The 12,400-nt window shown below is 44.5% G+C and overlaps 1 protein-coding gene across 1 annotated transcript in view; it reads right to left on the reverse strand.

The window, feature by feature from the left end:
• Positions 1-12,400, reverse strand: part of IL2RG (interleukin 2 receptor subunit gamma) — a 54,240-nt gene that overhangs the window by 14,143 nt on the left and 27,697 nt on the right. The window contains exons 4-5 of the mRNA XM_069747292.1: positions 12,153-12,301; positions 6,644-6,806 (exon numbers count right to left, since the gene is read on the reverse strand). Of these exons, the coding sequence (XP_069603393.1) occupies positions 6,644-6,806; positions 12,153-12,301 (312 nt within the window). The remainder of the gene's footprint in view (positions 1-6,643; positions 6,807-12,152; positions 12,302-12,400) is intronic.

The raw sequence follows: 12,400 nt of genomic DNA on the forward strand, positions 1-12,400 counted from the left end.
GGGAGGCACTGTGCCAGCAGCACAGGGGGGCAGGTGTGCCAGCAGCACAGGGGGCAGTGTGCCAGCAGAACAGGGAGGCAGTGTGCCAGCAGCACAGGGGGCAGTGTGCCAGCATCACAGGGGCGGCAGGTGTGCCAGCAGCACAGGGGGCAGTGTGCCAGCAGCACAGGGGGCAGTGTGCCAGCAGCACAAGGGGGAAATGTGCTAGCAGCACAGGGGGGGCATGTGCCAGGATGGGGGTTATATAGATTCCAGGATGAGGGACAAATATATAAGACTTGTAAGACGGACACTGGCATTACAAGACAGACCCCCATTTAACATAAAATTATTTTTTTCTCTTTTTCTTCACCAAATTTAGGGGTGCGTCTTATAATCAGGTGCGTCTTATAAAGCGAAAAATATGGTAAATATTTAGTCAGGGACTTGGACCTTCCTAAACATTCTGCAGAACTTTTAGGCTCTAGACTAAAAGAAAACAATCTGCCATCCCCTGGTACCTGTTTTTCATGGTACAGAAGCATAGAAAAGGAATTCCTTTCATATGTTTCTCAAGACGTTGCTCTAATATAGTGCAGTGATGTCCCTGGGCTGATGCAAAAATGTAACATGTGAGGGAGTGGAGACTCTTTATTGATTCATCCAAAAAAAGTCTGAAAGCTGTACTACTGCACAATGGCAGCAAGTATGCTTCAGTGCCTGTAGGAGTTTCTGTGCACTTGAAGCTATGAGAATTTAGACTTTATTCTCAAGAAACTTAACTACGAGGATCAAGGATGGTCAATATGTAATGATCACAAAGTTCTCTCTTTGTAAGAAGGAAACACATTGTACCCATGCTTTTTATGTGAATGGGACAGCCGAGATAGGACTCATCACTAGGGGTGAGCAAAGCGGAACCGAGTGTCCGCTACCAAACACCGATATTTTACTGTATGTCTGGTTTCCTGTTCAAGCCAATCATTAAGCTTTTAGTCTGTGGGCATTTCCAGAGCCATAACGGCCATGCCAAGTATTGGCAAGGCTGTGATTGGCTGGTGCACCATGTGACCTGGCCTATATAAATGCCCCATCACAAGTGCAGCAGCCATTATTCTCTCGTTAGTGTAGGGTAGGATGCAGCTGGAGTAAGGGACAGATTCTGACTGCGCACTCTGCAAACACAACGCTGTATGTACTCGGCAATCCTTATATGTGCTGTTTCTGTTTTAAAAGACACTGCATGTACTCTGCAAACCTATCTGTGAGAGTACTGTGCTAAAAGCCGCTGTGTATACCCTGCACCCTCCACCTGTGAGAGTACTGTTCTTTAACCCACTGTGTATAATCTGCATCCTCCCGCCTGTGGGAGTACTATCTTGAAGCAGCTGTGTGTACTCTGCACACCCTGGCCATGGGAGTACTGTCCTTGAAGCTGCTATATGTACTCTGCACCCCTAGCCTCTGGGAGTACTGTCCTTTAAGCTGCTGTGTCTACTCTGCACCCCGCCTCCTGTGGGTGTACTATCCTTGAAGCCACTATCTGTACTCCGCACCACCGCCTGTGGGAGTACTGTTGTTGTAGCTACTGTTTGGGAGTACTGTCCTTTAAGCCACTGTGTGTACTCTGCACCATCGGCCTGTGGGTGTACTGTCCTTTAAGCCGCTGTGGTGTGGATTCTGCACCCACCCGCCTGTGGGAGTACTGGCCTTGAAGCCACTGCGTGTTTTCTATTAGTCTGATAAATAAACTATTGGCATTAGTTATCTCATTGCTATTAGCAGACCCCAAAAATATTTTTTCAGGCCTGGTGTGTGTAGTCTAGTAGTTTTGCAAATCAATATGTCGCACAGCCATCTCATTGGCCTTTGTAGTCTCCATAAACACTTTTTCAGGCAAGGTGTGTTTTACATTATTATCAGGCACTATGCTATTTATTTACTGCAGGGTATTTAATCATTATGTTTCTGCTTTTGTTTTTTTCTACTGTAGTGGCTTGTGTGAACATGTGCTTACATGCTGCATGCACACCAGTTTATATCCCAGTTCATACCTTCTGTTTTTTTTGGCGTGTTTTTGTAGTACTTTGATAAATCAATATAACACATCAGCCATGGTGTTGCCATTTCTAGGCCCCAGAGATTTTTTAGTAGTTTTGCAAAACAGTATATCATATCAGCCTTTTCGTTGCCATTTCTAAGCCCCCAAAATAATTTTTCAGGCCTGGTGTGTGTTTTGTAGTAGTTTTGCAAATCAATATATCGCATCAGCCTTCTCATTGCCATCTCTAGGCCAAGAAAATTATTTTTCAGGCCTTGTATGTGTTTTCTAGTAGTTTTTCAAATCAATATATCAGTCATCTCATTGGCTTTTTTAGGCCCCAAAAACACTTTTTCAGGCCTGGCGTGTGTTTTATAGTACTTTTGCAAATCAATATAACGCATCAGCTGTGTCGTTGACATTTCTAAGCCCCAAAATATAATTTTTAATGCTTGGTGTGTGTGTTTTCTACTACTTTTGCAAAGCAATATATATCGCATCAGCCTGCTCATTGCTATTTCTAGGCCACAAAAATATTTTTTTTCAGGCTTGGTGTGCCTTGGTGTTCAGTCTAGTGTTTCACTGGTTGGGCCCAGTCCCTTTATCTGCCCTTATTCACACTGAGGTCAACATTGACACAATGTAAGGTTTTAATATTAGACAGTGTAGGACTGTCCGGATCAGAGTTACCGTGACGAGGTGGGATGGCTTTTGTGCTATTTTTTTTAATCAAAAAACAGTATTACTAAAAACTCTGTGTTATTTAAATGCACTTTTGCTTTTTTACTTAGTTAAATCAGGGTTTTCGTTTACTTTTTTCTCTTGTAGGTTTCAATGTTTTGTGGCCAATGTGAACATGCGTTTAACCTCTGCATGTGTACCAACTCAATTTAAGCTCAATTTTGTGGTTTTTTTTCTCTGTATTGTTGCATTCTGAAAGCAAGCCGGGGTGTGGCCTCCCTGTTTCTGAGCTAGAGACTATATAAGGCTTCCCCAGTCTAGTGATTCACTGGTTGGGCCCATTCCCTTTGTCTGCCCTTATTCACACTGAGGTCAACATTGACACAATGTAAGGTTTTAATATTAGACAGTGTAGGACTGTCCCGATCAGAATTACCGTGACGAGGTGGGATGGCTTTTGTGCTATTTTTTGATCAAAAAAAAGTATTACTAAAAACTCTGTGTTATTTAAATGCCCTTTTGCTTTTTTACTTCGTTACACCAGGGCTTTCGTTTACTTTTTTCTCTTGTAGGTTTCAAAGTTTTGTGGCCAATGTGAACATGCGTTTAACCTCTGCATGTGTACCAACTCAATTTAAGCTCAATTTTGTGTTTTTGTTTTTTTTTTGTGTGTGTTTTGTAGTATGTTTGCAAATGAACATATCTCATCAGCCGTGTCATTATTTTTAAGCCCCCAAAATAATTTTTCAGCCCTGGTGTCTGTTTTCTAGTACTTTTGTGAAACAATATATCACAACAGCTATATCATTGCCATTTCTATTCCACAAAAAACAAATTTTTCAGGCCTGGCGTGTGATTTTTATTAGTCTGCGAAATAAATAATTGGTATCATCCGTCTACTTGGCATTTTTAGGCCAAATACATATGTTTTCAGGACCGCTGTTTTTTTCTAGTACTGTTGCAAATAAATAAATCTACTTTTCTGTCATCTATTTGCGAGTGGTGTTCACAAAAATCAATTTAAAAAATTAAGGAGAGTATCAAATAAGGGACGTGACCTTAGGTGGTGCTGATGTAGCTGCTGATGGTAGTGGTGGTGTAGCTGATGCAAGGAGAGGATGTGGTTGTTCTGTACCTGCTACAAGCACAATTTCAACACCTTCCTATGGTGCACGCAGGTGACCAGACGTTATGCATCTTTCATAGGCTTGAATACCGCTGCACCAATGGTGAGGCCACAAGATGTTGAAAGGTGTTAGATTGGATGGCTGAGAGTGGCTACATTTCCTTCACATTATCTTCCACCTGGCCCAGTGGAGGAAGGGCACAGTTGGTACCTGAGGACCATGGTCATCTGGCTTCCACTTCACCCCCTTGCAAATCAGCAACGCAGTCTGAGCTTCAAGTCATGCACCAGTCTCTTCTGCTTTTTAATGACTCCCCTGGCTGGGTTTCCATGGCCCATCCACCTGCCCCTGCTGCAGAAGTGGCAGAGAATGAGTGCACTAATGCCTAACCACTTGTTAGGTTGGATGATGAGTACACGGGAGGGCTAGTGTACACGGTCAGTAGACCACGGCAGCACATGTCAGATGATGCCGAAACTCAATTGTCAACTGCAGCGTCTTAATGCAGTGTGCAGACAGGCAAGAAGGGAAGGGTTAAGGAGTTGGTGGAAAATGATGCAGCGGATGATGAGATCCTAAACCCCACATGGAGCGGAGGCTATCCTAATGACATGCACAGTTCGGAGGAAGAGGAGGTGGTTACGCTGCTGCAACAGCACAGCAAAAGTGGGAGCAGGGTGCAAAGGCACAACAGGCAGCCCGTAGCCAGTACATCGGCTGCTACTGCCCACCACACCACTGCTACAAGCACACCAAAGACAGTTCAAAATTGGTCTCTAGCGTAGCAATTCTTCAGGGAATGTGCTGCTGACAAGCAACAGGTGGTTTGCACTCTGTGCCGTCAGACCCTGAAGCGAGACATAAATGTTCTGAACCTGAGCACCACCTGTATGACGAGGCATCTGAATTCCAAGAAAGAGGGGCAGTGCAGTACACATCTTAAAAAGCATGACAGATTTGAGCCTCCTCCTGTTCCTTCTTCTGCTACAATCTCAGCCTCTTCCTCCTGCTCATGATCAACTTGGCCACCTGCCTCCTCACATTTAGAGGATGTGACAGAACCACCACCACCACTACCAGTGTCCCTGAGCATCTCCACACCATTCCATGGAAGTCTTCAGCTTTCCATCCCCCTAATCGTCAAGAGAAAGAGGAGATACCAACCTAGCCACCCACAGGTCATGGTCCTGAATGACAGCATTTCAAAATTACTGGCCTTTGAAATGCTGCCATTCCGACTGATGGAGTCGGACAGTTTAAAAAAAATTATGTTGGTGGTTATCCCACAGTATGTTGTTCCCAGCCCCCACTATTTATCCAGGCGGGCCATCCCTGCCCTGCACAGACATGTTGCAGACCAAATCAATTGTGCATTGCACAGCCCCATCAGTGGCAAGGTCCACATTACCACCGATAGGTAGACCAGTAAGCACGGCCAGGGATGTTACATCTCCCTAACTGCCCCCTGGGTAAATGTAGTGGCAGCTGGGGCAGAGACAGAATGCATTCTACCTCATGTCCTACCACCACCTAGTATTGCTGGATGTTTATCTGTTCAGGTTCCCTCCTCCTCCTACTCTTCTTCATCCACTGCCTCCTCATTGAGTCACAGGAAGACCTGACCCACCAACTTGAACACAGCCAGGGGGAAACAACAGCAAGCTATTCTTAAACTCCTCTGTTTGGGGGACAAACTGATGAAGCAGTTTGTGAAAGCCATACTGAAAGAAGGAGAGACTTTTAAGTACCTGGGTGCCAAGTTTCAGAGACTATCAGATGTAAAACTGAAGGAAGGCATCTTTCCGGATATTCGGAAACTCATGAACAATTATGTGTTTGAAGCTAAAATGAAAGCTGTTGATAAAAAGGCTTGGAATTCTTTTACTGAAGTCTTGAAGACATTTCTAGGTCATACCTGAGTTATCTGAATACTGGACCCTTCTCAATGTGTTGTGTAGCACCAATGGCGCAATTCTCACGAGAATAGTAGTGTAAAATGCTTTGAAAGCTCACAAACTTTTTTGTGCAATGTGGAGTGGCGCAACAACTTTGCAACTTTTGTCATTTTCACACCAGTTTGAAGCAGCTACACCAAAATTAGTTTTTTTTGTGGGACAAGAATTACAGTATTTCTATTGTTTTCATATACAGCTCTGGCAAAAATTAAGAGATCACCACATCAAAACCCTGTCATGGGCAGCCCAATCTCCAGACCTGAACCACATTGAAAACCTCTGGAATGTAATCAAGAGGATGATGGATAGTCACAAGCCATCAAACAAACAAGAACTGTTTAAATTTTTGTGCCAGAAGCAGTGTGAAAGACAAGTGGAAAGCATGCCAAGACACATGAAAGCTGTGATTAAAAATCATGGTTATTACACAAAATATTGATTTCTGAACTCTTACTGAGTTAAAACATTAGTATTGCTGTTTCTAAATGATTATGAACTTGTTTTGTTTGCTTGCATTATTTGAGGTCTGAAAGCACTGGCCATTTTTCTTTGTCAGAAAAAAAATACAAAATTTATTGCTTGGAAATTTGGAGACATGTTGTCAGAAGTTTATAGACTAAAAGAACAATTTACATTTTACTCAAAAATATACCTATAAAGAAAAAAATCAGACAAACTGAAAATTTTGCAGTGGTCTCTTAATTTTTGCCAGAGCTGTATATTGGCCTTTGCAAATTATATTTCTATGGACCGTATGTAGTTTAGTACTATAAATTAACAATCTATACAGTATAACTAATTTATATATAGTCAGGCAATAAAAAATAGAAATATTTAACGTTATCTCCTTCTTCACTTACCAGTAACTGTGGCGTTCCTTCCCCAGGTAACTGCTTGACTCCAGTCACTCCAAAATTTGGAGTTTCCGCAATATCCATTGATTTGGCTTCTTACACGGAATGTATATGTTTGTCTTGGGTCATAGCTTGGTAAGGTAAATGAAAGGGAAGAGGCAGGCTTCACCTTTAAAATAAAATTGTAGTTGTTTCTGAACACCTCTTGGAAATCAAAATTAATGTATATGTAAGTGGACAAGGCAAACATCGTTTCATTTAACACATGGAACAATATAATTAGTTCCAAAGAAAATAACTTGTAATTATATACTGTACATATGCTCTGTCCAGTTTGTGCACTAAAAACATGAAATATATTTTACATGTCCAATACTTTATACACTATATTCTATATATCCTTTATACACCATATTATATATATCTTACCTCTCAATCAGAAACAAATGGATATAAATGTACTCGATGCTTGTGCATTAAAGGGAACCTGTCACCCCCTAAATGGAAGTTGAGCTAAGCCCACCAGCATCAGGGGCTTATCTACAGCATTCTGGAATGCTGTAGATAAGCCCCCAATGTATCCTAAAAGATGAGAAAAAGAAGTTAGATTATACTCATGCGGCGGTCCGATCCGATGCGCATCGTGGTCCGATCCGGGGCCTCCCATCTTCTTAAGATGACATCCTTTTCTTGTCTTCATGCTGCGGCTCCGGCGCAGGCGTACTTTGTATGCCCTGTTGAGGGCAGAGCAAAGTACTGCAGTGCGCAGGCGCCGGGGAAGGTCAGAGATGCCCGGCGCCTGCGCACTGCAGTACTTTGCTCTGCCCTCAACAGGGCAGACAAAGTACACCTGTGCTGGAGCCGCAGGGTGAAGACAAGAAGAGGACGTCATCTGATGAAGATAGGAGGCGCCGGACCGGACCGCGACACTCATCGGACCGGGACCGCCCCTTGGTGAGTATAATCTAACCTCTTTTTCTCATCTTTTAGGATACATCGGGGGCTTATCTACAGCATTCCAGAATGCTGTAGATAAGCCCCTGATGCTGGAGGTCTTAGCTCGCCTTCGATTTTGGGGGTGACAGGTTCCCTTTAAACAGCATAATGGAACAAGAATGAAGAAATCCATAAGTATCAGCAGAGGCATACCATCCATAGCACAAAACCATGCCCCCGCAGTCACATTTTCAGCAGTATCTGCAATTTCACCTTGCTGATAACATTGAATCAGGGAGCCAACAGATTCCTGATCAACTATTCAACCTGCGCCGGTGCATCTGAGAGTCAGCACACTACATGTGGCTAAGGGAGTGGGTTTTCTTTTTCTTTTCATGTCAGTACTTGTGGAGATATCATACTGAGTGATGGACGGTGTGGTCCATCATACTAAGTGGTGGGCTGTTGGGGCATCATACTGAGTGAGGGGCCATCATACTGTTTGTGGTGCTGTAGAGACTGTGATGCTGTATGGGGTACTGTAGGAGTATCATACTGAGTAAGGGTGTTGTGGGGGCATCAAACTTAGTGAGAGCCATCTTACTGAGTTGGGAGTATGATACTGTGTGTGAAGAAACTATAAAGACATTATACTGAAAATGTTGGCACTTAATGGGCATGATGCTGTGGGGGTATTACAGTATAGTGTGTAGGGGACACTGTTTGGGCATCATATTGTGTACATAGTTATTAAGGTTGAAGGAAGACTTAAAGTCCATCTAGTTCAACCCTTAGCCTAACCTAACATGCCCTAACATGCCAGAGGAAGGCAAAAAAAAAAACATGTGGCAAATAGTTAGCTCCACTTTGGGGAAAAAAATTCCTTCCCGACTCCACATACGGCAATCAGACTAGTTCCCTGGATCAACACCCTATCAAGGAATCTAGTATATATACAGCGTCGAACTGGAGCACCTTGGGCCCACCAGAGAAAATCATTCTTGGGGCCCACTATGTAGCTACATAGAAATAGATACAAGACCACCAATTGTGCGGTAAAAAGCGCTAATATCAGGGTATAATATAAGGTAGCTCACGTCTTAATAATGTAGCAAGGGTTGTGGTAGCCCCCTCACAGAATATAATGTAGCACCCTCATAAAATATAATGCGGTCCCCTCTCATAGAATATAATGCAGCACCCCACAAAATATAATGCAACCCCTTCAGGTATGACACAGTCCCCACCATAGAATATAATGTAGCACCCCCATAGGGTATAATGCAGCCCCCCTCATATAGTATAATGCAACCCACCACAGAATATAATGCAGCCCCCCATAGAGTATACTGTAGCCCCCTCATATAGTATGATGTAGCCCCCCATAATATACTGTAGTCCCGAGAGAATAATGCAGCCCCACCACAGAATATAATGCAGCCCCCATAGAGTATACTGTAACCCCTCATATAGTATGATGTAGCCCCCCATAATATAATGTAGTACCCTGAGTATAATGCAGTCCCCCCACAGAAAATAATGTAGCCCCCCAGGGCCGTATTTAGAGTTTCTGCTGCCCTAGGTACTTTTAGTGCTGCCTCCCCCTTTGGTGAGTATGACACTATCGGCAGTGACTTTGGCAAGAATCGCTGATGTGAAAGTCGCCTTTTGCAGCAGATCTGGCAGTTTTTCTGCATCTGCCGCGTAACGAATCACTTACAGCAACACTGCATTCGGCCTCATTCATTCCCTATGGGATTTGCGGCACTTGCCGTGATCTGGCAAATGCGTTACCATACCTCCCAACTTTTGAAAAAGGGAAGGAGGTATAAAGTTTGCGGCGCACGTAGCGCGCCGTGGCAAATTTTAGGCCACGCCTCTGACCACACCCATTTCACAACTAGTCACACCCATATCCACGTCCCAACGACAGCCATTTAGCTCTGCTGATCACACTGTTTTATATAGAATAATTATAAACAAAAAATATGGCCACACATAATAGCCACACATGATGCTCAATACTGTATAATGGCCACACAGTTCTCCATACTGTATAATGGCCACACATGGTGCTCAATACTGTATAATGGCCACACATGATGCTCCATAATGTATATTGGCCACACATAGCGCTCCATACTGTATAATGGCCACACATAGTGCTCCATACTGTATAATGGCCACACACAGTTCTCCATGTTGTATAATGATCCCACATGATGCTCAATACTGTATAATGGCCACAAATGATGCTCCATACTGTATAACGGCCATACATGATGCTCCATACTGTATAACGGCCACACATGATGCTCCATACTGTATAATGTCCATTGGCCACACATGATGCTCCATACTGTATAACGGCCACACATGATGCTCAATACTGTATAATGGCCACACACAGTTCTCCATACTGTATAATGATCCCACATGATGCTCAATACTGTATAATGACCCCCCCTCCTGTATGCATGGCTCATATTCCCCCTCCTGTATGCATGGCTCATATTCCCCCCTGAATACATGGCTCATATTCCTCCCCCCCAAATGCGTGGCTCATATTGCCCCCCCTGAATGCATGGCTCATATTCCCCCCCCCCGAATACATGGCTCATATTCCCCCTTGTATGCTTGGCTCATATTCCCTCCCTGAATGTATGGCTCGTATTTCCTCCCCCGAATGCATGGATCTTATTCCCCCCCTGTATGCATGGCTTATCTCTCCACCCCCCGCTCCCATATTGCATGGCGCGCCGGCTTATGTCCTCCTTCAGACCCCCAGACCCCCCATGTGTGTGACAGCACCCCCCCTTCCCCACAGACCCCCCATGTGTGACAGCACCCCCTCCTTCCCCACAGACCCCCCATGTGATAGCACCCCCTCCTTCCCCACAGACCCCCACGTGACAGCACCCCCTCCTTCCCCACAGACCCCCACGTGACAGCACCCCTCCTTCCCCACAGACCCCCACGTGACAGCACCCCCTCCTTCCCCACAGACCCCCATATGACAGCACCCCCTCCTTCCCCAAAGACCCCGATGTGACAGCACCCCCTCCTTCCCCACAGACCCCCATGTGACAGCACCCCCTCCCCCACATTCAAAAGTCACCCTGCTCTCTGTACAGCAGCCATGTAGGAACGTCCGCTTATCTGTGCCCCCACAACCCTCAGATTAGCCCCATGGAGTCCTGTGTACAGAGCCCCCACCATTGCACCGATCCTCAGCCTCTCTCCACAGCACAGGAGGTCTCCTGCTATCAGCCTGCACTGGAGGACGCCACGGCCCTTCCCGTGACAGGTGACATCATCTCACACGGTCATGACTGTGGTTGGCAAAGTCAATAAGGAAATACCACAGTGTGCTGAACACCGCCATGCTTCATCCCCCCATCCCTCATACTCACCTGACCTGACCTGTCCCTCATACTCACCTGACCTGTCCCACACACCGCGCGGCCACGTCGACATGGCTCTCTCCCGACTCCCGACACAGCACCTTCTTCCTGCGTGAGCGTTCATGTGATACCGCTAATTAAGGTCATGAATATGCGCATATTCATTACCTTAATGAGCGGTACCACGTGACCGCTCATTCAGGGCGAGCTGCAGACGCCGAGACCAGGCATCGCTGGAGTAGGGTGAGTATTGTCTTCAAGGAGGGTGGGAGGTGGCCTGGAGCAGTGGGGGCCCACACAGCAGGTGTCAGTGCCTGGGCCCACTGGAGAATTCTCCGGTGGGCCAGTCCGAGCCTGTATATATACCGTAAAACATTATACTTTTCAAGAAAGGTATCCAATCCCCTCTGAAATTTAAGTAATGAATCACTCATTACAACATCATATGGCAGAGAGTTCCATAGTCTCACTGCTCTTACAGTAAAGAACCGAACCCGCATGAACATGATGAGTAAAACTGTGGGGATATCATACTCTATCGATCCTTGCTGATGTGTTTCTTTATTCCATGATTAGGATAACATTTTAAAGTGCGGTGCTCAGGTGTCAGGGGAGTTTTACGGGTGAAAGAGCCTGAAGGACTACGGCCGTTTCGCGCCTTTGTTGTGCTTCTATGGGTCCATGCTGGTCAGTGTGTTACAAAACTTCCTTTTAACATGGATTAGGGTGTGGATAAACCTTAATAGTGCAAATAGCATACAAAATACAATAGAATAAAATATAATTGCTATAGCAATTGGTGCCCAGTTCTCGTGTGGAAATATCATACACTGTGTGTGTGTGGGTAGGGGCATTTTTGAGAGCATCATATTCTATAATGGCCATGAAAGGGGTATCATAGGTGATAACACTAAGAGGCTTAGGGACTTCAAAAGAGGCATAATTACTGATTACATGCCACAGTTCATGTCCCTCTACCTATTTATAAAAGTTGGGAGATATAACCTGAATACTTCATCAAATATATACATTTTTGGCGGGTGTACGGGGACCCAAATAGAAATTTTGCTGTGGTGCCGCATTATTTCTATGTACGCCTTTGGCTATCAGTAAAAAAAATACATAGTAGGAGACAAAATAAAGTTTTAGGATTTTATATATAAAGTTAATTTTACCGTCCACTGGTCACTGGCCATGTTCCGATGCTGCACTTGATAATCTATACAGTGTGCTGCAAAAGAGCCCAAGGACTGCTCCCATGTCAGAAACAACTCCAAACTGCTGGTATTCACCACATGAAGATTTGAAGGAGGATCCATCCTTACTGTAAAGTTTCAAAAATAATTCAATATTTCATTAGATGTAGGCACATATGTTATTTTTCTAACAAAGTCTAATATGTATTGTATACATATATTTATTA

The sequence above is a fragment of the Ranitomeya imitator genome, chromosome 2 (assembly GCF_032444005.1).
Source record: "Ranitomeya imitator isolate aRanImi1 chromosome 2, aRanImi1.pri, whole genome shotgun sequence".
NCBI lineage: Eukaryota > Metazoa > Chordata > Amphibia > Anura > Dendrobatidae > Ranitomeya > Ranitomeya imitator.